The following is a 22,742-nucleotide window of genomic DNA, read 5'->3' as shown; positions in this document are numbered from 1 at the left end:
GGGGGGGGGGGGGGGGGGGGGGGGGGGGGGGGGTTGGAGGGGCGCTGTGATTCAATATGCAAGAGCTTGTCTTGTGTATTGTTAGTTGTTTTTTTTTTTGTCCCCCTCCCCACCCCATCATTTATTAGAAAGTATACATATTATTATTTGGGATAAAATATCCTCGGATACTCCCGCATAATTCTCACGAATGGTGCCAGGGAACCAATTGGATTGAATGTATTTTATTATGATTATTATTTTATATAAGGCATATATATAATTTATATGAAAATACATAATATCACTATATGTATAATAAACGATATTTTTCGAAGTCATAGAAATATCATATACAACGTTGATGTAGATATATCAACAGTAGAATAACATAGAAATTACTCAAGGAATAATATATAAACAATGTAGTCCTAAGTTGACCGTATAGTTATAATGATAAATATTTAAAGATAGTATATACTGGTCTCTTCACAGTAGTCAAGTTACATTAATTTACAAAGATGTTCAAAAAAAATTATGCTCTTAAAGTCTTTTGCATTTATATACTTCAATACTGATGTATATACTGACAAACAAGTTGATGGTGCAGGGGTTTAAACAGTCAGCATTTCACAATTCTGTGGTCGTTTTAACGATCTAGCCAATACAACCCATCATTGGGTCAAATGCTGTCTTAAGTGTTTCCTACCGATTGTTAGACCGTTCTTGGCATACTGATTTTGACTACGGATAACTCATCAAGATCAAGATATAGGGCTCACGGCGGGTGTGATCGGTCGACAGGGAATGTTTACTCCTCCTAGGTACCTGATCCCACCTCTGGTATATCCAGGGTTCCGTGTTTTCCCAACTCTATTTGGTATATTAAAAAAACGAGGTTTCCAGACCTTTCGTTTCTAGACTCAAATAAGTACACTATCTTTATACTGAACTGACATAGTTTTAAAATAGAACGTCTCGAATTTTGTATAGGTCACAGGTGTCAATCTTAAGTATATATATCATTAAACTATCAATACTCGTTTTATTGCCACCCCCCTTCTTTTAAGAAAAGGGACGTTCGCATTAAATTATCTAGGCATAAACTGTGCTGGTGATAATGGAACAATGCTACATAAATATGGGACGTTGACGATGGAGAAGCTGAAGTAATTGTGTTGTTAGTTTGCCGCTAACACCTATGTTCAATTAGATCTCTAAATATGAAGCAGATATGGAAGACTCTGTGGTGTCTTTTTATTTCGAGTTCACTGGGATATTTATATTGAATACATCTAAGAATGGTTATTGTTAATAGAAAAAAGGTCAATATATCTGAATGTCGAGTAGGAGATTTTTTCTTCACATGTAGAAGATTTTAAATAAATTCTGCTCATAGAGAATACAAAAATGGGTCAATAATGGAGCACAATTTGTGTCCATGGGAATTCCAACACTGTTGGAACATATGGTCACAAAGATTACGTAAATATTGTCAATGAGGAACTCCATCTTTTTTATATCAATTCAGAGTATTTGTGTATAGAATCAGAGTGCTGTTTAACAAGTAGTTTTTAGATGACAGATCACAAAATATAAACATTCCCACGTTCGGTGCTTTTTGTTTTTAAAGAAGCAGTTTTCTATGATGTAAAACAAAACCCTGGTCTTTAATTTATAGTTTTTACGTTTCCTCTTGATTTTGGAAAAGTTTGACGATTTCAAATTTGTTCAAAAGTTTGAAGATCCACATTTGATTTACGCTAATTCTTGCATATGTTGTGGCACAATGTGTATGAGGTTTTATTCCTGACAGCAGTTAATACTTTCGTGAGGAGTAGAGATCATTTACTATATCATATACCTAGAAGTGTATCAGTTGGCTAGGGTGAGACAGCTGCAAGATATCTCTGTCTCGGCCTATTGTCAAGGGGCTGTCTCGCCCTCAAATTTCAAATGGCTATTTCTTCTTTAATCTTTTGAAATAAACATAACTACATGAAAAAGATGATGTTAGACAGATTTTTTTTCAAATATAATACTTTCTTCCACGACAAAATTTAATTTAAGCAGAAAAATTAAATAAAAACGTTTTCAAAAAACTGCTAAATTGTAACGAGTATCTAAGCAAAGGGGGGTAACCCAAGTAACAATTGTTTATTTAGAACAATAACACGTTTAACTTCATTTTTAAAACAATCAACGTTCTAGGCGATAGAAAACAGTAGGGGGATGGAGGGTGATACTGAAACATTTTCAGAAATTCCCGTCCTAATGGAGGATCACAATGATTAAATTTACGGCAATTTTGATGTAGAAAACTGCTTTTAAAACGATTACCGTAGATATGGCAAGAAATTGGTGCAGTTTCCCTGGTGGCAATTTTGTAACCAGGTTACAATAGGGACAATATTTTTATCCAGTGTAGCATATCAAACATATGTCTTATAGTGCTGAAAATCTAGGTAAATATCGACCACCTTTATTTTAAGGTTACGAGAGTTACAGATCATTCTCTCAACACCCACTTATCATTAAATGCAAGGTTACAGGGGGTTACGAGGGTTTCCATTGCAAGGCTTAAAATTGTGTACAGTTTTGAAATCCAGTATAAGTATACGGCAATTCACATTTATTTGTCCCATTTACCGGGGTATCAAGAGTGTTAAAATGAAACGTGATTTGGCATAATATCGTATTTTGAAAGGGAAGAACAAGGTACGGTTGTATACATAAAAAGGCCCAAAAAATTTCTCTCTATAAAATGTGTCTGGAATTAACCTTAATCAGCGTTTTAGAAAGTAAAATAAATGCCAGGTATACTATGTCAACAAAATCAGAATGATAGTCCTAAATGGATAGCATTATGACATCATGAATAAGACATTTCCCGCCTTTTTCTCAAAATAAGCCTGAAAACTGTCAAATGTCATACAAATTATTGCTCAGGAAAAGATGTGCGCATTTGTCGAGCCAAAAATGAAAATGATATATATTGTGTATTATTTGAGGAAAAAAACATGCTTCAATATGAATTTGCTCGACGCATGCGCTGTATGTTTTCTAAAAGAAAAACCACCTGAATTTGTGGATATTTTCATTGAAAATGGCATTTTTGCAATTTTATGCCAACTGCAAGCTCTCGTCATATGACACAAATCATTTTGCTGATCAAACTGAGTGAATTTGGGTTTGCTAAACTATTCTTTAATTGAATGCGAGGATTTGAGCTCCATGTGAAATCATCAATATTTTGGGCCAGATGACTGTAGAAACTGTACCTACTTCTTTGGAGAATAAGTTGGATTACCAATTATGTAATCAAAGCAAGTTTGTTTGAAATATAGTTACTAAAATGAGCTTTACAAATACAATTTATTACAAGCTTTGTCAGCTGGATTGATTTGCTGTTTTTCCGCCACAATCAGAAATTTTTCAGTAATATCTAGTGGTGCCAGTTTTTATTGGTGGAAGAGAGAAGTGGGAAGAGACCACCGACCTTCCGAAAGTAAACTGGGAAACTTTCTCACTTACTAGCGCGAACGGGATTCGAACCCGTGCCGAGCAGAGGTGAAAAGGCCGTGTGATTTTGAGCGCGATGCTCTCACCACTATATATATACATGTATATGTATATATATATATATATATATAAGGTGAAAATAACGAACAGTGATCAATCTCATAACTCCTATAACCAATACAAAATAGACAGTTGGGCAAACACGGACCCCTAGACACACCAGATGTAGGATCAGGTGCCTAGGAGGAGTAAGCATCCCCTGTTGACCGGTCACACCCATCGTGAGCCTTATATCCTGATCAGGTAAACGGAGTTATTCGTAGTCAAAATCAGTGTGCCAAGATCGGCCTAACAATCGGTATGAAACGCGTCAGACAGCATTTGACCCAATGATAGGTTGTATTGACGAACTAGATTGTTATAACGACCATAGAATTTGCGAAATGCTGACTTCAATCGAGACTGTTGAAACCCCTGTACCATCAACTTGTTTGTCAGTAGCTTGCCTCGATTTAAAAACTGACCATACGCAGAACAAGCTCTTGCGTATTGAATCAGTTGAGAGATATAAACACTATCTGCAGGTGATAATGGAATATTGCTACATAAATATGGGCAAACTCCCCGTCGAGGCTCCATTACGTCACCTACTAATAGCAAACTAACTCTGGCGGAAGTTTGAAATATGGGAAGTTGGCGATAGAGAAGCTGAAAAATCTATATCAAACAGAAATATATGGAGCGCCAAATTAACATAAACTCAAATAATTGAAGATATCTTCAATTATTTGAAGATATCATCAATTCAATTATTGCTCTCTTTAATAGAATTAATGCGCGCATTAAATCAATTATTGCTCTCATCAAATGAATTAATGCGCGCTTCAATTCAATTATTGCTCTCATCAATTGAATTAATGCGTGCATCAATTGAATTAATGAGAGCAATAATTGATTTAATGCGCGCATTAATTCAATTATTGCTCTCTTCAATTCAATTGATGAGAGCATCAATTGAATTAATGAGAGCAATAATAGATTTGATGCGCGCATTAATTCAATTATTGCTCTCTTTAATTCAATTGATGAGAGCATTAATTTCGTAGAAATATTGCTAACTCGGTATAAATAATTTGATGATCTCTTTAATTCAATTGAAGATATCTTTAATCATTTACAATGCTTTTGAATAAGGAATTAATGCGCGCATCAATTCTTTTAAAGAGAGCAACAATTTAATTAAAGAGATCATTAATTCAATTGTGGATATGTTGAATTGAAGATATCTTTAATTATTTAGTTGCTCTCTATAAAAGAATTATTGCTTTCTTCAAATGAATTAAAGATATAATTAATTCAATTGAAATGAATTAATGCGCGCATCAATTCAATTATTGCTCTCATCGATTGCTTTAATGCGCGCATTATCAATTATTGCTCTCATCAATTGAATTGTAGCGCGCATCAATTAAATTGTTGATATCATTAATTCATTTGAAGAGATCATTAATTCAATTTAAGCGCGCATCAATTCAGCAGAAGAATTAATGCTATCATCAATTCATTTAATGCGTGCAAGAATTCAGAATGGAAGATATCATTAATTATTTGAAGAGATCTTTAATTAAATTGTTGCGCGCATCAAATGAATTGATATCTTCAAATAATTGAAGATATCTTCAATTATTTGAGTTTATGTTAATTTGGCGCTCCATAGAAATATTCATATCTAGTGATCAGTCATTCAAAACAAGACTTTGTTAAACGCCACTCAGATTCCACGTACAAGTACTCTGAACTTGAAATATAAAATATGCTGTAGTTCCTCATTGACAATATCTTGGTTTTTTGGTGATCAGGTCTTTCAACTGTCTGTTGGAATTCCAATGGGCATGAATTGTGCTCCTTTGTTAGCTGACCTGTTTTTATATTCATATAAAGCAGAATTTATTCAAAAACTTCTACATGAGAAAAAATATCTTGCTGTGGCCTTCAATTCGACATTTAGATCATCTATTAAGGGGGCCTCCGTGGCCGAGCGCTCAAAATCACAGCCTCTCACCTCTGGTCGACGCGAGTTCGAATCCTGCTCGCCGGGAAGTGAGAAAGTTTCCTAGTTTACTTGCGGATGGTCGGTTGTACAATGCATCTGCGTTCTTCTCTTTCACCATAACTGAAAAATTGTTGAGTGTGGCAGAAAACATCAATCATATTATCTATTAACAATAATCTTCATTCACATGTTCTTTCGATATATCCCAGTGAACTCGAAATAAGACACCACAGTCGTGCACTTCTGCTTCATACTCAAGATATTTTATTGAAAGTAGATATAAACGGCAAACTAACAACTCAACTTTATGACAAACGGGATTATTTCATCTTCTCCATCGTCAACTTCCCACATTTATGTAGCAATATCAGTGGCGTAGCTTCCATTGAGGCAACCGAGGCAGCTGCCTCGGTAAAAAAAAAAAAACCCACCTTTTACGTTGTTAAAATGTCAATAGCTTCTGGGGGACGCAGCCCCCTAGACTCGGTAATATTCGAACCCAAACTACGCCTATGAATATTTCATTGTCACCTGCATATGGTGTTTATATATCTCAACTGATTCGAAACGCAAGAGCTTCTTCTGATTATGGTCAATTTTTCAATCGAACCAGGCGACTGACAAACAAGCTGATGGCGCAGGGGTTTCAACAGTCTAGTTTTAAAGTCAGCATTTTGCAAATTCTATGATCGTTATAACGATCTAATTTGCCAATACCACCCATCAATGGGTCAAATGCTGTCTGACGTGTTTCATATTGATTGTAAGGCCGTTCTTGGAATAAATTTTGACTACGGACAACCATTAAATTGATCAAGATATAGGGCTCACGGCGGGCGTGACTGGTCGACAGGGGATGCTTACTCCTCCAAGGCACCCGATCCCACCTCTGGTGTATCCAGGGATCCGTGTTTTGTATTGGTTATGACTTATGAGATTGATTACTGTTCGTTATCTTCACCTTTCATTCAATATCTAAAACTAGGTTGGTTTTTTTGGGTGTGTGTGATCATGTCCCGTCTCTCATATTCGAGACGTCACTATCACAGGGGCTCGGTTCTCAGATATTGAAATTTTGTATTATTTGTTCTTGAATATATAAATAAAATCCACCACCAAACCCGCTCTTTTCCTCCTTTTAAAAAAAGGTATATCATATGTACATTGAAAAAAAAGCTTTCAGTTTACACATAAAATTCTTATGACAAGACCTTTATTTTATACCATGATCCATGACCTTCTCCAGAACAGCAAGGTCATGTTCCAACACATTCGTGATGATGATCCACCCTTATGTTTTGTGAATTGTTGAGGCCACAATATATCATGGAACAAAATGGAAGGGCCAAGGTGACTCATGTGGCCTTGTAAGCCCTGATCCTCTTCAGCAACAGATTTTTACTCCCATAGCCAAATACTTGTAGAGAAGTTGACATGTTCAAATATCAATGCAGTGTTGGACAACATATCGGTACTACAAATTGTACCGGCTGATCAAATTAACACTCGTTTGGAAGGGCGCGCTTACATTATACTTCAATAAGTGCACAAAACAAAAAATATTTATTAAAACAAGTTCAGTGTCAGACTGTCATACTCCATCAAACTAAAAAATAATTGTAAATCAAGACAAAAGTATTAAGCAGAGACAACAACATTGATCCGTATCACGTGATCTTGAATTGCTGAGATGACAATCTCGTTTTTAAGAACACACCACACATCCATCTCTCTGATAGCGTTATAATAAACCAAATGTCTGCCAAGTGTCTGTTGTTTAAAACTCCTGGGACTGTGATGATTTTTTGCCTGCTGTTCCTGCTTTCTTTGGTAAGAGCACAGCCTGGATGTTGGGCAAGACACCACCTTGTGCAATGGTCACTCCAGACAGGAGTTTGTTCAGTTCTTCATCATTACGGATGGCCAGCTGAAGGTGACGGGGAATAATCCTGGTCTTTTTGTTGTCTCGGGCAGCATTGCCCGCCAACTCCAAGACTTCTGCTGCCAGGTATTCTAACACTGCTGCTAAATACACGGGGGCACCTGCACCCACTCGTTCTGCATAGTTTCCTATTGAAATAAATGTTTCATAATGTAATTGTTATTCTCTCCCCCCCTTCCTCTACTGACACTATAAATTCTTTCACATACAGTTAAAAGTTGTCTGATCCTTGATGAGGTATTCTGTGTCAAAGATCATGCAGATTTGTTTCTCAATTTTATCTCATAAATACATATGCCTAGGTCACTTTCACTAGACTCATTCAATTAATTTCAATGTTAAATATTTTTAGTCATTTCCTTCGTAACAACTCTTTCGGTACAATTTAACCCAATTAATTCTATTGCCTCCATACAACACATAGACTGTCTACAATAGAACCATGCTAATGGCTATTGATGGCATGAGTAAGAATTTCATGAAACTTGGTATATATGTAAGAATCTAAAGTGTGATGGCCACGCCAAAGTGAGATGGTTTGTTAGCGTTATGGACGATTAAGACCGATGGTGCGGGGTTCAGCAACGTTTGTGACGTAATTCTTAACATCTTTCAAAATGAAACCGATGAAATACAAAGTTAGTTTGCCCCCAATGAAGGTTCTTTCTGCTGCAGTGCTGACACCAACTTCTGCGGGATGTATTGGAGGAAGGCACGGGTGATTAAGATTGACATGGACGACAGCAACGGCAAAGCTTACAGTGTTGAGGATTGTGAGAACGGCAAAGTACATATGTTGTTGAACTATCGACTTTGCCCAAACATTCTTTAATTCATGATCATTTAAGCTATTACTTGTGATGAACACGTAATAAATTTCTGGGGGTATGCTATTATGCAAAACATTCTATACGATTTCGCGTTGGAAAATCTTGTGTTCATTAACATGACAACTAAATGGTAATGAAATAAGTCCTTATCTTTATTTTTTTTGCATGGATTTTGCACAGATATTTTGGTTAAACAACACACGGTTGGTACAGTCTATACCAAAACACTGTGTGGTTTACAAACCAACGGACTTCGGCGTGTTACTCCATCGCACCTTGGTGCATTTAGTATGCGCCATCGGACTTTGTCGTGTTGACAACATCGCATTATGGCGCATTTGCCTCGCACCATCGCACTTTGGAGTCCTACATATATACTCTACATAACTTGAATATAATAATGAAAGAGGTATAGCGCTTTTGCTTACGAAACGGCCGACTCAGAAATGTAAAAGGAAAACACCGGTTTCCAATAATAAACTGGCGTGTTATTTAAAAAAAATATGGTGTGCCTTTGTAGAAGAAAATGGAAGATATAACCTATACACAAATCCATGGTATAAACCTATAATTTTGACATTGAGATCAAAGGTCAAATCATAAAGAGGTCATGAATGTACATGACACATAGTCTCATGGTGGTACACCCATGTCTTATGGTATGACTGTCAAAACCCTATAATCAATTTTGACCTTGAGGTCAAGGTCATATAGAGGTCATGAAGGTACTCGACACATCGTCTCACGGTGATCCACCTGTGTGCCAAATATGGTATGCCTATGTCAAAGAACAAAGTAGTTATGGCCCGGACACGAATCTGCACAGACAGACAGAGTGATTCCTGTATACCCCCCTGAACTTCGTTAAAAATATAAATTATCTAGTTTATTATCAATTTATGATAGTTCTATATTTATAAATGAAATTATTCATTGAGCCAATGACTGAGAGTAAAAGAGAGAATGAGGGGGTGGTGTAGACTGACTCACTGTGTGTCATCTAGCCATAGGGATACAACCATTATACAAAGACTATGACCACAGAAACACTGCAGATGGCCTGAGACCCTTCCTGTGTACATCAAAAGTATACACAGCACCCTTATCTCTTGGCCAAGTAAATAACAATGACCATAGATGAGCTCCGCCCACATCCAGTGATCCATAAAGAAACCTTAAGGTATTTTATTTGGGTCTTTAAAGGTTTGACGTTTAACAGGCTGCTAAATCTCAAAGTAAAATTCCTCATATTTTAACCATTTTCAACCTTAAACCAAATTTCCTCAAATGGACTTATCTACAGTCATACTCAAGTAAAACAATTTCAGTGATTTATTTCTGGTTTAGGGTGGCCTTCTGCAGCAATTTGCAATTTTTTAAGCCCATTATGTTACATCTACTATATACTCTATATAATCAAGGTGATGTTTATGTTTATCAAATAATATATAGATATCTTTATTGAGTAATTTGGGTAAACTGACATTGTATAGCAGAATATTTGTAAACAAGAGGCCCATGGACCACATCGCTCACCTGAGTCACCTTGGCCCATATCTGAAGACTTTCCATATATATTTTCATGTAAAACCTTAGTCCCTATTATGGACCAAACTACCCTTTGCAAACTTGAATCTACACTATGTCAGAAAGCTTTCATGTAAATGTCAACTTCTTTGGCCCAATGGTTTTTGAGAAGAAGATTTTAAAAGCTTTTTCCTATATTTGTATGCAAAACTTTGACCCCCCCCCCACTTGTGGCCCCATCCTACCTCCCGGGGGCCATGATTTGAACAAACTTGAATCTGCACTGCCACTATGTCAGAAAGTTTTCTTGTAAATATCAGCTTTTCTGACTCAGTGGTTATTGAGAAAAACATTTTAACTATATATTTGTATGTAGAACTTTGATCCCCCTTGTGGCCCCATCCTACCCCCGGGGGCCATGATTTGAACAAACTTGAATCTGCATTATGTCAGGAAGCTTTAATGTAAATCTCAGCTTTTCTGGCTTAGTGGTTCTTGAGAAGATTTTTAAAGTTTTTCCCTATATATTTGTATGTCAAACTTTGATCCCCCCTTGTGGCCCCATCCTACCACCGGGGGGGGGGGGGGGGGGGGGGGGGGGCATGCTTTGAACAAACTTAAATCTGCAATATGTCAGGAAGCTTTCAGCTCTTCTGGCCCAGTGGTTCGTGAGAAGAAGATTTTTAAATGACCCCACCCTATTTTTGCATTTTTGTGATTATCTCCCCTTTGAAAGGGACATGGCCCTTCATTAGAACAAACTTGAAAGCCCTTCACCCAAGGATGCTTTTGGCCATGTTTGGTTGAAATTGTCCCAGTTGTTCATGAGAAGAAGATGAAAATGTGAAAAGTTTACAGACAGACGGACGCAGGACAAAATGTGATCAGAAAAGCTCACTTGAACCTTCGGTTCAGGTGAGCTAAAAACTGATAGTTTCTCCATATTTTAATATTTAATCCAAATGACAAACGTCAAGTTTGAACTAAAACACATTTGAGTGTCCAACTCAAAACAATCCTGCAGTTTGATGCTTTTATTTTCAAATACATTTTCTGTTTCTTTCAATTCTACCCGGCACGGAAATTCTTTAGTCCATTTAGAATAAAATGACCTCAACAATTTAAAAAAAAAAAATTATATTTCAAAAGCCCGCTTCGTTTCTTCCCAATCTTTTCCTTTTCTTCCCTTGGGATACCTTTCCTTGAGGACGAGAAGTCGTATCATTCCCGCACATATGTCAACACCAAAAATGGCTGTTTATGACACAATTTATTACTTTGATAAACACTTTCTTATACCAAATTCAAATAAACTTTTTTTTTGAAAATTGAAATGAATTCAATTCATATCTATTTATCCTTAACATAACTTTACACACATTACGAGTAGATGTCGTAAAACACCACTTCAGACCGCGAATTATCTTTTAGAACTAAAACAAGATGTGTTTGTGAAACACAAATGCCCCCGATAATGGCCAATTCCAAAGATGGCCAAGGTCACAAGGGCAAATATCTTGGTACCAGTAGAAAGATCTCGTCAAAAGAAATGCTCATGTACAATATGAAAGCTCTAATATTTACCATTTAGAAGTTATGACCAATGTAAAAAAAAATTAAAAGTTAAATGTCAAGGTCAAAAGGTTTAATACCAACGGAAAGGTCTTGTCACAAGGAACACTCATGTGAAATATCAAAGCTCTATCATTTATTGTTCAGAAGTTATTAGCAAGGTTAAAGTTTTCAAAAAGTTGGTCATACTCCAAGGTCAAAAATATTGGTACCCACGGAAAGGTCGTCACAAAGAATACTCATGTGAAATATCTAAGCTCTATCACTTATTGTTCAAAAGTTATTAGCAAGGTTAAAGTTTTCAAAAAGTAGGTCATACTCCAAGGTCAAGGTCACATGGTCAAAAATATTGGTACCCACGGAAAGGTCTTGTCACATGGAACACTCATGTGAAATATCAAAGCTCTATCACTTACTGTTCAGAAGTTATTAGCAAGGTTAAAGTTTCAGACAGAATGACAGAATTACAGACAGGACAAAAACAATATGCCCCCTTATCTTCGATCTTGGGGGCATAAATATAGATAATGTCATCACGCAGTTCAAAATTGCTCGGAAACTCTTTAGTTATTATTTTTTTTATTAGTTCAGAATAAAATATAATATGGTTTAAAGTAAAGTTTCTTGTAAATTTTTAAACATGACCAGTCGGACTTGTAAATCAACAGTTTACCCGACCAGACCTATCATTTTAGTAGACTCAGTTGGTCGGACGTGCCTTAGTGTCAAACCCTGCATTTTATTGTTTAAAATTCAACTTTGACAAGATACAAAATGAGAACTTGTGACCAAATCGCTCACAATCTTCGCAAAAAAGAAAAATCATCACAGGACATTCGGATGTAAAACTTTGATCCCTATTGTGGCACCAACCTACTCCCCGGGGACCATGATTTTTTCAAAATTGAATCTAGACTATGTCAGGAAGCTTTCATGTAAATGTAAATTTCTCTGGCCCAGTGAATTTTCATCAGAAATTTTTTAATTTTCCCTATATATTTGTATGTAAATTTTGATCCCCTACTGTGGCCCCATCTTACCCCCGGGGACCATGATTTTTACAAACTTCAACCTGCACTATGTCAGGAAGCGTTTGTGCAAATGTAATCTTCTTTAGCCCATTGGTTCTTAAGGAGAAATTTTAAATCCCCCCCCCCTTATTTATTAGTAATGTAAAACTTTGATCCCCTATTGTGACCCCATCTTAACCCAAGGGGTCATGAGTTTAAGAAACTTAAATCTGCACTACGTCAGAAAGCTTTCATGTAAATTTCCACTTTCCTGGCCCAGTAGTTTTTTTGAGAAGACTTCAATATTTTCCCTATATATTTGTATGCAAAACTTTGATCCCCTATTGTCACCTCATCTTATCCCCGCGGGCCATGGTTTTAACAAACTTGAATCTGCACTATGTCAGGAAGCTTTCATGTAAATCTCAGCTCTTCTGGCCCAGTAGTTTTTGAGAGAAGATTTTCCCTATATATTGGTATGCAAAACTTTGATCCCCTATTACGGCCCCATCCAATCCCTGGGGAGCCATGATTTTAACGAACTTGAATCTGCACTATCTCAGGAAGTTTTCATGTAAATTTCAGCTCTTCTGGCCCAGTGGTTTTTGAGAAGATTTTTAAATGTCCCCACACTATTATCTCCCCTTTGAAGGGGGCATGGCCCTTTATTTGAACAAACTTGAACAGGTTGGGAACACTTCCCCTATAGCGAGATATTCTCGCTAAAACATGATCATCCCTCTTTAGCGAGAAATAAACATTACCATAAACAGGTGTTTTGACGTCTTTATTGAAAAGAATAGCAAATTCCGTGCAACGCTGAATAAGTGCAACACATACTCAACACGATGCAAATTGTTTCTATGAAATTGACAACATAATCAAGAAATTGCATATCAAAGTTGCTACATAAGAGGGAAGCAGTCTAAAATCCAAAATGCAAAGTAAGTGTTTTTGTTTTGACAAGTATATTTACAGAAGTATCAGACATTTTAGTACTTTTTCTTCTTTTCACGTGAAACACGAAGAGATGTACTGGTATCAGGAGAACTCGTACCCAGAAATTTGGGTACGAGTTCTCCAAGAGAAGTCGCACCCATCAATATCTGGGTACGAGTTCTCCTGGAGAAAAACTATTTTAAGTAATAGAAATGTGGGTACGAGTTCTTCAAGAGTAAAACTTGTCAATTGTATCATAAAAATCTGGGTACGAGTTCTCCCACAGAAAAACTTTGTCATTTCTGTTATAAAAATCAAGGTACGAGATCTACCAGAGAAAAAAAACCTTTGTCATTTTATCTGATAAATCTGGGTACGAGTTCTCCTGGAGAAAAACGTCATTTCTATCATAAAAATCTGGGTACGAGTTCTCCTGGAGAATTTTTTTTTTTATGAAAATCTAGTTATGGAGAAAAAAAATTTAAGCACTTTATTAAATGGATTCTCCTGGAGAGAAACTATGTCTTTTCTGTCATAGGAATTCTGGTAAGAATTTTCCTGGAGAAAAAGTTATTATATATTAATCATTATATAGTAATCAAAATTTTGATACGAGTTTATCTCATTAAGAATTGTACCATTTTAGGTATTGGAATCTGGGTACAATTTCTCCTTGAAAAAATCGAGAATTTCATACATTATACATAATTTACTATGACTATTCCTTTCAATTGAATAAAAAAAGTAAATACAATTATTATACTTGTTTTGTTTTTTCATTTGAATTGCTGTTTGGCTTGAGACGATAATTAGTAAAATTATTGCAATTAAACACCAAATTTAAACCTGCGATATTGTAATTTATAGCGTACCTCTATTCTCCGGCACATGGAGGAAAACTCGTACCCAGATTTATATGAAAAAATGAGCAAGTTTTTCATCAGGAGAACTCGTACCCAGATTTTTATGACAGAAATGACAAAGTTTTTTTCTGCAGGAGAACTCGTACCCAGATTTATCCAATAAAATGACAGTTTTTCTCCAGGAGAACTTGTACCCAGATATTGATGGGTACGACTTTTCTTGGAGAACTTGTACCCCAGTACGAGTTCTCCTGAGAACTCGTACCCAAATTTCTGGGTACAGGTTCTCCAGAAGTCGATGTACTCCACTGGTATTTTTCTGCAAAAGATCCATTTTCTTCTGAAAAAGTTTGAACTTATCTACTATCAGAATAAAATGCACACAAATACAATGCGTTTTCATTTACCCGAGTTTTGTTGGGTCAATTTGTAAATTTTGTGCCGTAATGAGGGAAATTGTTTATTGTGGAGGGGGGGGGGGGGGGGGGGGGGCCCTCCACAATAAACAATTTCCCTCATTACGGCGATTATCAACCCAGCAATTTTAAACAGTTGTTTCCAAATTTCGTGGCAAAATATTTGATATCTACTGACAAATCAGTTGTTTTCAGATGGTGATTAATGTATGTAGAATCTACGTTTGTGTTGTCAAGACAGTATATGTTGTCTTCGACATAACGTTGGCTCTATACCTTTCCTCAAAAGTCTATGGATTCTCCCAACTGGGAACTGAAGACCTGCCCTGGATGAACGGCTTTTTGCCTTTGCTTTCGTTTTTCCTCCTTTTCCACGGCCTGACATTTTATCGTCCGTATGCTTCAACACCCACTACTATAATGGCGCCAAATGTAACCGAGTCCGTGCCTCGAATCGAAAATGAAAGTAGGTTACGTATCATCTCGCGAGAGGTATCATGGTGGTCAGTAGACAACTTGCATCAGATTGTAACCGGTAACAGAGTAAAATATAAACTATGGAGTTGTCTGACACGCAAATTCATATTCTTGTGAACGCTGTGATGTCGATGTTGGGCTTTATTGTTTGTTACAACATCATCCCAAAGTTCAGAGCGATGTTTATCAATGCCCACCTCTATGGAGTAGACATGAGCAAACGAGAAAAGATAAAAATGTGAGTGTTGTATTCTTCTTATTTTGTAGATGTTGCTGAAAAATGCAGTGAAACAATGCGTATTGTATTGACAGAATGAAAGCAGACAAAATAGGAATGTGAAGAAAAGTTCACGACTTTAGTATACTTTTATAGAATCTGTTTATTTCACTATTTTGTAGCCCGGAATCTCAAGGAATGATATGCGGTGCCATTTTCCTAGTTATTATGTTTCTGTTTATCCCAGTGCCATTTTACAAGCATATTCTGACCGACAATTTGACGAATTCTTTCCCACATCATGAGGTGAGTTGATCTGAACGAAAACATTTTCTTAACTGTCACTTATATGTGCAAAACAAATCATGTTTGCTTTTTATAATTATTTGTTTATTTCTCATATTTAGAGTTCTTCTTTATGCCATAGACATTTACATGAATATTCTGTTTGCCTGTTCCAGTATATAGAGTACATAGCCGCCTTACTGTCCATATGCTGCATGATATTTTTGGGATTTGCTGATGACGTCTTGGAGCTGAAGTGGAGACACAAACTGTTTCTGCCGACCATGGCATCTTTACCATTGTTAATGGTGTACTTTGTTAACTTTGATTCAACTGTTATAATAGTTCCTAAACCCCTGCGCTTTTATTTGGGTCACGATGTAGATTTAGGTAAGACGATGGTTTCCCACCAAATTAAATTCCTCTGAAATGTATTGTGAATGTCTATTGCTACAGTACATTATAGATGTTTTAATTGTTATGAAATATTGACATTATTGTTTCTTTTTTTAACAGGAATATTGTATTATGTTTACATGGGAATGTTGGCTGTATTTTGCACCAATGCTATCAACATTTTGTCTGGAGTGAATGGGTTGGAAACTGGACAGTCTCTTATCATTGCGCTGTCTGTGCTTACCTTTAATTTCATTGAACTGAATGGTAAATTAATTTGTACTTCTATGTATACTACTACATGCATTTCATTCAATCAATCCTTCTATCATTGCTTGTCATTTCAACTCCTCTTTTGTTATTTAATAGATTTTATTAAAATTTGGCAAGGATGACAAAGTAAATTACTGACACAAAGTGTAGATTGGTATATAATCTTTTAAATCCAAATGCAAAGCTACAGCCATTGAAAGGGAAAGGCAACCCTAACTACATTGTTCCTTTTATGAATTAAGTACTACTTACTGATATCGTAAATGACAGTCTTTAACAACAAAAATCCTTGCTTAACGATTAAATAAATATTAATCTATAATATATTTTAAATTACCCGCCACTCAGAGAGCGGCCATTGAAGTTTAATTTATGACGTCACACCGTCGATTCCTGTTAATTCATCAGAAGCACTGTAAACATGACAAGTCATGAACAGTTAAGTTTGGAGCCGTATAGATTTGAGTCCGTTCTTTCACAAGAGGGAATTGATGAAAGAAGATGTTCATTCAAGTTGCAGACCAGACAGATGGTACACAATGTCCCGAACCACAACTTGTCATTACGCAAATGATGGATCCAGTTACATAGTCTTTTCTTTTCAGATGACTTGGTTGGGTCAGGAATTTCAAGGGTAAAAAATTCACATCTTCCCTTTGCATTAGTGCAATTAACAGCTTGATGGGATGGCATCAACCTATTTATTTGTAAAATCTACCATATCATATGCTCATCTTAGAATCACATCAAAACCGGAACAGACGGTGTGACGTCAAAATTATTGATTTTTGTGGTCTTGAATACAAGAGTTTCACATCATGGTAGCCTCTATAGATGGCGGGAATTTCAATTTTTAACGTTTTCAAATATCTAGGTATATCAACAGAATAGTATGACAATTTTTTATAATATAATTAATCCTATCATTTATCATGTAAATTTGTTTTTTGGTTTGCTTTGCCCTTTAAGGTTTAAATTTGGCAGGTTATAAATGGGTACATTGTTTTTACAACTCTTCTTACATCACTGGAATCTAAGAGGATGAAATTCACTTGAATGTTTGAATAAATGTAGGATAATAAAAAGAAAGAAAAGGGGATGGAGGTACACTTGACATCATTAATTACTTAGTTAATTGGGGTCCTTGTTTATACGATGCCCTCTCATATACAACCACTTCCAATCCTGAGGATGAAACTCCAGTTACAGCTGTAAAATACTAGCACATTAACCATACCGTTACCCGAATACTCAATGTGATACCAATAGGATCTTTATTTGGCAAATAACATACTTCAGACTTTAAAGTTTTAAGGTTTTTATTGCAAAATCATGTTAGAATGTTATGTAACATAAATATTACATAATAAATAGGTTACTTATTGTTTATCATTTGTATTTTTTCCAGGGCGTTGCAGAGAAGCACATGTCTTCAGCATATATTTCATTTTACCATACACTGCTGTCTGTCTGGCCATTTTCATACACAACTGGTAAAAACCTTATGTAACTTTCCATAATACAGATCTAGCGTTTTCAAGGCATTTTTATGCCCCCCTTTGAAAAAGAGGGGGCATATTGTTTTGCACCTGTCGGTATGTCGGTCGGTCTGTAGACCATGTGTTGTCCGCTCAATATCTTGAGAACCATTCACTTGATGATAATGATATTTCATATGTGGGTTAGTTATGAATAGAAGAGGATCCCTATTGTTTTTCAGGTCAAAAGGTCAAAGGTCAATCTACTCTGGACATAGGAATATAATGTCCGCTCAATATCTTGAGAACCCTTTGTTTGAAAGACATCAAACTTGGCACACTGGTACATCCTAAGGAGTAGATGACCCCTATTGATTTTGAGGTCATATGGTCAAAGGTCAAGGGTCAAACTGGGCATAGGAATATACTGACCATTCAATGTCTAGAGAACCCTTTGCTTGACAGACATCAAACTTGGTACGCCAGTACATCTTCAGAAGAAGATGACCCCCATTGATTTTGAGGTCACATGGTCAAAGATCAAGGGTCAAACTGGACATAGGAATATACTGTCCGTTAAATATCTCGAGAACCCTTTGCTTGACAGACATCAAACTTGATACACTGGTACATCTTCAAGAGAAGATGACCCCTATTGATTTTGAGGTCACATGGTCAAAGGTCAAGGGTCAAACTTGACATGGGAATATAATGTCTGCTCAGTATCTTGAGAACCCTTTTCTTGACAGACATCAAACTTAGTACACTGATACGACTTAAGGAGAAGATGACCACTATTGATTTTGAGGTCACATGGTCAAAGGTCAAGGGTCACACTAGACAGGAATATACTGTCCGTTCAATATTTTGAGAACCCTTCACTTGACAGACATCAAACTTGGTACAATGGTACATCTTCAGGAGAAAATTACCCCTATTGATTTTCAGATCACATGGTCAAAAGTCAAGGGTCAAACTGGACATTGGAATATACTGTCTGCTCCATATCTTGAAAACCCTTTGCTTGACAGACATTAAACTTGGTACACTGGTACATCTTCAGGAGAAGATGACACCTATTGATTTTGAGGTCGCATGGTCAAAGGTCAAGGGTTAAACTGTACATGGGAATATACTGTCCGCTCAATATCTTGAGAACCCTTTGCTTGACACACATCAAACTTGGTACACTGGTACATCTTCAGGAGAAGATGACTACTAATTATTTTAAGGTCACATGGTCAAAAGTCAAGGGTCAAATTGGACATAGGAATATACTGTCCGTTCAATATCTTGAGAACCCTTTGCTTGACAGACATCAAACTTGGTACACTGGTACATCTTCAGGAGTTGATGACCCCTATTGATTTTTAGGTCACATGGTCTATCCACTCTTGACATAGGAAGATATTGTCTGCTCAATATTTTGAATTGATGATACTACTCTCAATTAAATGATGTGTGTGTGTATAACCCTTTTCAATTTTGCACCATGGGGGGCATATGTGTTTTACAAACATCTCTTGTTACTGTCAGATATGCATAACCTTAAATATGGTTGTCATTTTCAGGTACCCGGCAGATGTATTTGTGGGAGACACTTTCTGCTATTTCTCAGGAATGACATTTGCAGTAGTGGCAATTTTAGGACACTTTAGCAAGACTATGTTACTCTTTTTTATACCCCAAGTCTTCAATTTTATATACTCCGTACCCCAGCTTTTTAAAATGGTGCCATGTCCAAGACATCGATTGCCCAAGTAAGCATTAAGTCATATTTTTTTAATGTAAGAAAGTCTTTTAAAGAAAAGGATAACAAATATTCAGGAAAATTATGAAAGCTGCTCAATTTTCTAAACAGAGTTACTCTCCTTTTTACAGACTGACTTTTAGTCAGTAAACAAAATTTGGCATATTTTCCCTTCAGTTTTCATAAATATTGGTAAATTAAAAAAAAAAAAAAAAAACTCTTGTTGACAACATACACTGAAAATATTGCATTTTATTTTTTGTTTAGATATGATCCAAAAAGTGACACAGTGAGAATGAGTACAACAACCTTTAAGTATCAGAATTTAAACATTCTTGGAAAGTTTTCTGTGACTGTGTTCAGGATGTTGTACTTGCTGGATGTGAGGGAAGGTGTGGGGGAGGAGAACCAGCTTATGGAGTGTAATAACATGACTCTTATAAACCTGCTCCTGAAATTTTGTGGGCCTCTTCATGAAAAGACTCTAGTCACCATCTTGTTAGCAATACAGGTAACTATCAATTATTGATTTCATGAGGACTGCTAATCTTCTGAGCTCAGAGGTGCTTAATGTTACTAAAAATAAACATACATTGAAAATCACATATTTGTACTAGGTAACATTTAATGTAAGCAAATGATTTTCAATGTATACAGGATTTTGCTTTGTTGTGTCAAGTGTCTATGCCTGAGACATAGGCTCAATTTACCTATTCTAATGAAAAACTTATTTGTCATCATTGTTCAAAATTTGTCTCATTTCTGACTTTTTCTCCAGAAACACATGGCCAATTTCAACTGACTTGGCACAAACTCTTCCCAAGTAAAGTGGATTCATTTTTGTTCAAATGAAGGGCCATGCTTTTTATCAAGGGAAGATTTATGGGAAATAGTAAAAATAGAAATGGGTGTTTAAAAAAGTCTCCTCTGAATCAGAATAGCAAAATATCTATATGTGAAATCTTCCTTATATGGTCATACATGTTAACCTCCGAAAACTACTGAAAGGAAGATCTCCCTTTTCGTTCTTTCATTAAAGGGAAATTTTTCACAACCTTTTTCTACCTTAACGACAACGAAGTCAATGCCTGACGAGATACATTTTTTTTTTTTAAATCTCAATGCAAGATGCACCACTAAAATGAAAAAAGAAAGGAATTGATTTTTAATCTTATTTTCTCAAGACCTGCTGATTCAGAAAAAAACCCAACTGTTTTGAAATTTAAATACAATTATGTTTCGTTTCTCTTCATTCTTCTTTATATGGGCACAGAACATAGAACTACGTTTACATTTTGGACGTTGTGTACATGTATCAAGAAATGTCTAGTAAATTCTAATTTAATTTATATCGGCTTTCTTTTTATGCAGGTTTTATGCAGCGTTCTTGCATTTGGAATAAGGTACCAGCTGTCCAAGGTTTTTTACGATTAGGGAATTCCAAAGAAGGATCATTAGAAAGCCAGTTTTGTACATGTATTGAGGATAATAACATTTTTATGCCAAAGGCTATTTATACAACTTAACAAGACTTGTGAAGCTGTAAGCTTCCATTTGCTCAACTTTCAGAGTGTAAAATCGTGATTCTATGTTTTATGTTATATTTGATGGATTTTCATATCATTAAATTCCATTTTTGATATACAGTTCCACAAAGAAAAATAGAATTTTTCAATAACTTTGAAAAAGATTGTTTAGAAATCAAGGATAAATCATTTTCTTACCAAAAAAAGGCAACCTCATTAAATCACATTCAAGCATCCTCATGTAGTGTTCAAAATTTGTTTCAATTTTCTGAGATCTTAATCAGTATATAAGCAAGGTGATTTTGTTCATCAACCTCTTGGTATGGAACATAGTTTTATGTGTATTTTTGAAAAAGAGAACCTTCAACAGAAAATTCTTAACCTTAAAAGTTGACTAAATTTGAAGTGTTACTAAATACATGTACATATTTAGTATTGTTTATTTCACAAAATATCAAATCTCTATCTCTTAAAAATGCCCATATAATATCAGGTCTCCAAATATCAAATCACGGTGTCTTTTTACACTGTAACATGTCTATAAAATATCAAGTCTCTGAGTATCAGATCTTGGTATCTCTTTAAAATGTCTTTAAAATTCGCAGATCATAAACTTGTTGCATTCCACTACTGAATAGCAATTAATACTATGTAATCACCTAATTTGATATCTACCCATTAATGTATCGTTTTATTTACAGAGTGTGATCCAAGTTACTGTAGTAATAATACATATGAACTGAATAGTAATACATCACACATAAATGTGCTGCAGCATTATTTTTCATGTACATATATAAAGTGCAGTTTTTGTTGGTTTATAGAATACATGTTTACTGATAGGAATATGTGCTACCTTATGTTGTAAAGCCGTATATAGATTTACTGATGTTCAAAACCACCAGACTTTTAAATTTCTAGATAGGATCTGGTTTGTCCAAAATACTCTAATTTGGCCAAGATTTGTTCTGCATTTATACAGTGGTAACAACATTTTTGAAAATGGTATGACTGCACAGTGTATGGTTATTATCAAGAGATAATGTCTAAAAATAAATCTAGTCAGTCAGAGAGAAATAAAGTATAATATAAACTGTCACCAAGTGTTTGTTTGAGTTTTGAGTACCATTTCTCTCATCTCTTCTCTTTTCTCTCTCTCTCTCTCTCTATATATATATATTGGTGTTTTAAGATCTATCTAGAAAGGTTTCCAATCATTGTTTCTAAACATATTTATTTTTTAAAAGGAGTATGATCATTTAGACACTTAAGAATGAGGCCAATTTTAGGTTACTATAAATAGAATACTCTCTCAGTGGTTCCTTTGATACTGGTGAACAATTCAGATAGTTAAGGAATAACTGTCTAGTGTTTTGCTGTATATTGTGAGGATAATTAAGGAATAACTGTCTGGTGTTTTGCTGTATATTGTGAGGATAGTTGAGGAATAACTGTCTGTTGTTTTGCTGTATATATTGTGAGGATAATTAAGGAATAACTATCTACTGTTTTGCTGTATATATTGTAAGGATAGCTAAGGAATAACTGTCTGGTGTGTTGCTGTATATTGTGAGGATAGTTAAGGAATAACTGTCTGGTGTGTTGCTGTATATTGTGAGGATAATTAAGGAATAACTGTCTGGTGTGTTGCTGTATATTGTGAGGATAATTAAGGAATAACTGTCTG

General features: G+C 35.6%; 2 protein-coding genes across 3 annotated transcripts; one reads left to right on the top strand and one right to left on the bottom strand.

Annotated features, from left to right (window-relative positions):
- Positions 1-7,101: 7,101 nt before the first annotated feature.
- Positions 7,102-15,142, bottom strand: LOC125682551 (histone H2A-like). The gene is made up of 2 exons (XM_048923192.2): positions 14,930-15,142; positions 7,102-7,624 (listed from the first exon to the last, which is right to left on the bottom strand). Exons 1-2 carry the CDS (start codon positions 15,036-15,038, stop codon positions 7,332-7,334), a joined length of 402 nt encoding a protein of 133 aa, XP_048779149.1. The 5' UTR covers positions 15,039-15,142; the 3' UTR covers positions 7,102-7,331.
- A 68-nt stretch (positions 15,143-15,210) lies between these two features.
- Positions 15,211-22,154, top strand: LOC125682549 (UDP-N-acetylglucosamine--dolichyl-phosphate N-acetylglucosaminephosphotransferase-like). 2 transcript variants are annotated; one of them, XM_048923190.2, is made up of 9 exons: positions 15,211-15,368; positions 15,530-15,653; positions 15,809-16,022; positions 16,149-16,295; positions 17,710-17,794; positions 19,351-19,539; positions 19,797-20,040; positions 20,308-20,352; positions 20,901-22,154. In XM_048923190.2, the coding sequence occupies exons 1-8, from the start codon at positions 15,211-15,213 to the stop codon at positions 20,329-20,331; spliced, it is 1,185 nt and encodes a 394-aa protein (XP_048779147.1). In that variant the 3' UTR covers positions 20,332-20,352; positions 20,901-22,154. The 2 variants fall into 2 exon arrangements, with proteins under 2 accessions (XP_048779147.1, XP_048779146.1); XM_048923189.2 differs by lacking the exon at positions 20,308-20,352.
- The last annotated feature ends 588 nt before the right edge of the window (positions 22,155-22,742 follow it).

The sequence above is a fragment of the Ostrea edulis genome, chromosome 2, assembly GCF_947568905.1.
Source record: "Ostrea edulis chromosome 2, xbOstEdul1.1, whole genome shotgun sequence".
Taxonomy (NCBI): domain Eukaryota; kingdom Metazoa; phylum Mollusca; class Bivalvia; order Ostreida; family Ostreidae; genus Ostrea; species Ostrea edulis.
Note: the sequence above shows the minus strand (reverse complement) of the source record. Positions and strands in the feature narration are given on the sequence as shown.

What these genes read in the sequence shown, in the direction of transcription:
- LOC125682551 (XM_048923192.2), bottom strand. Translation starts at nt 15,038, where the DNA reads ATGTCAGGCCGTGGAAAAGGAGGAAAAACGAAAGCAAAGGCAAAAAGC. An exon ending in CCATAGACTTTTGAGGAAAG is followed by an intron (nt 7,625 to 14,929) that starts GTATAGAGCCAA and finishes TTATTTCAATAG; the next exon opens with GAAACTATGCAGAACGAGTG.
- LOC125682549 (XM_048923189.2), top strand. Translation starts at nt 15,211, where the DNA reads ATGGAGTTGTCTGACACGCAAATTCATATTCTTGTGAACGCTGTGATG. An exon ending in AAACGAGAAAAGATAAAAAT is followed by an intron (nt 15,369 to 15,529) that starts GTGAGTGTTGTA and finishes ACTATTTTGTAG; the next exon opens with CCCGGAATCTCAAGGAATGA. An exon ending in CCAAGACATCGATTGCCCAA is followed by an intron (nt 19,540 to 19,796) that starts GTAAGCATTAAG and finishes TTTTTTGTTTAG; the next exon opens with ATATGATCCAAAAAGTGACA.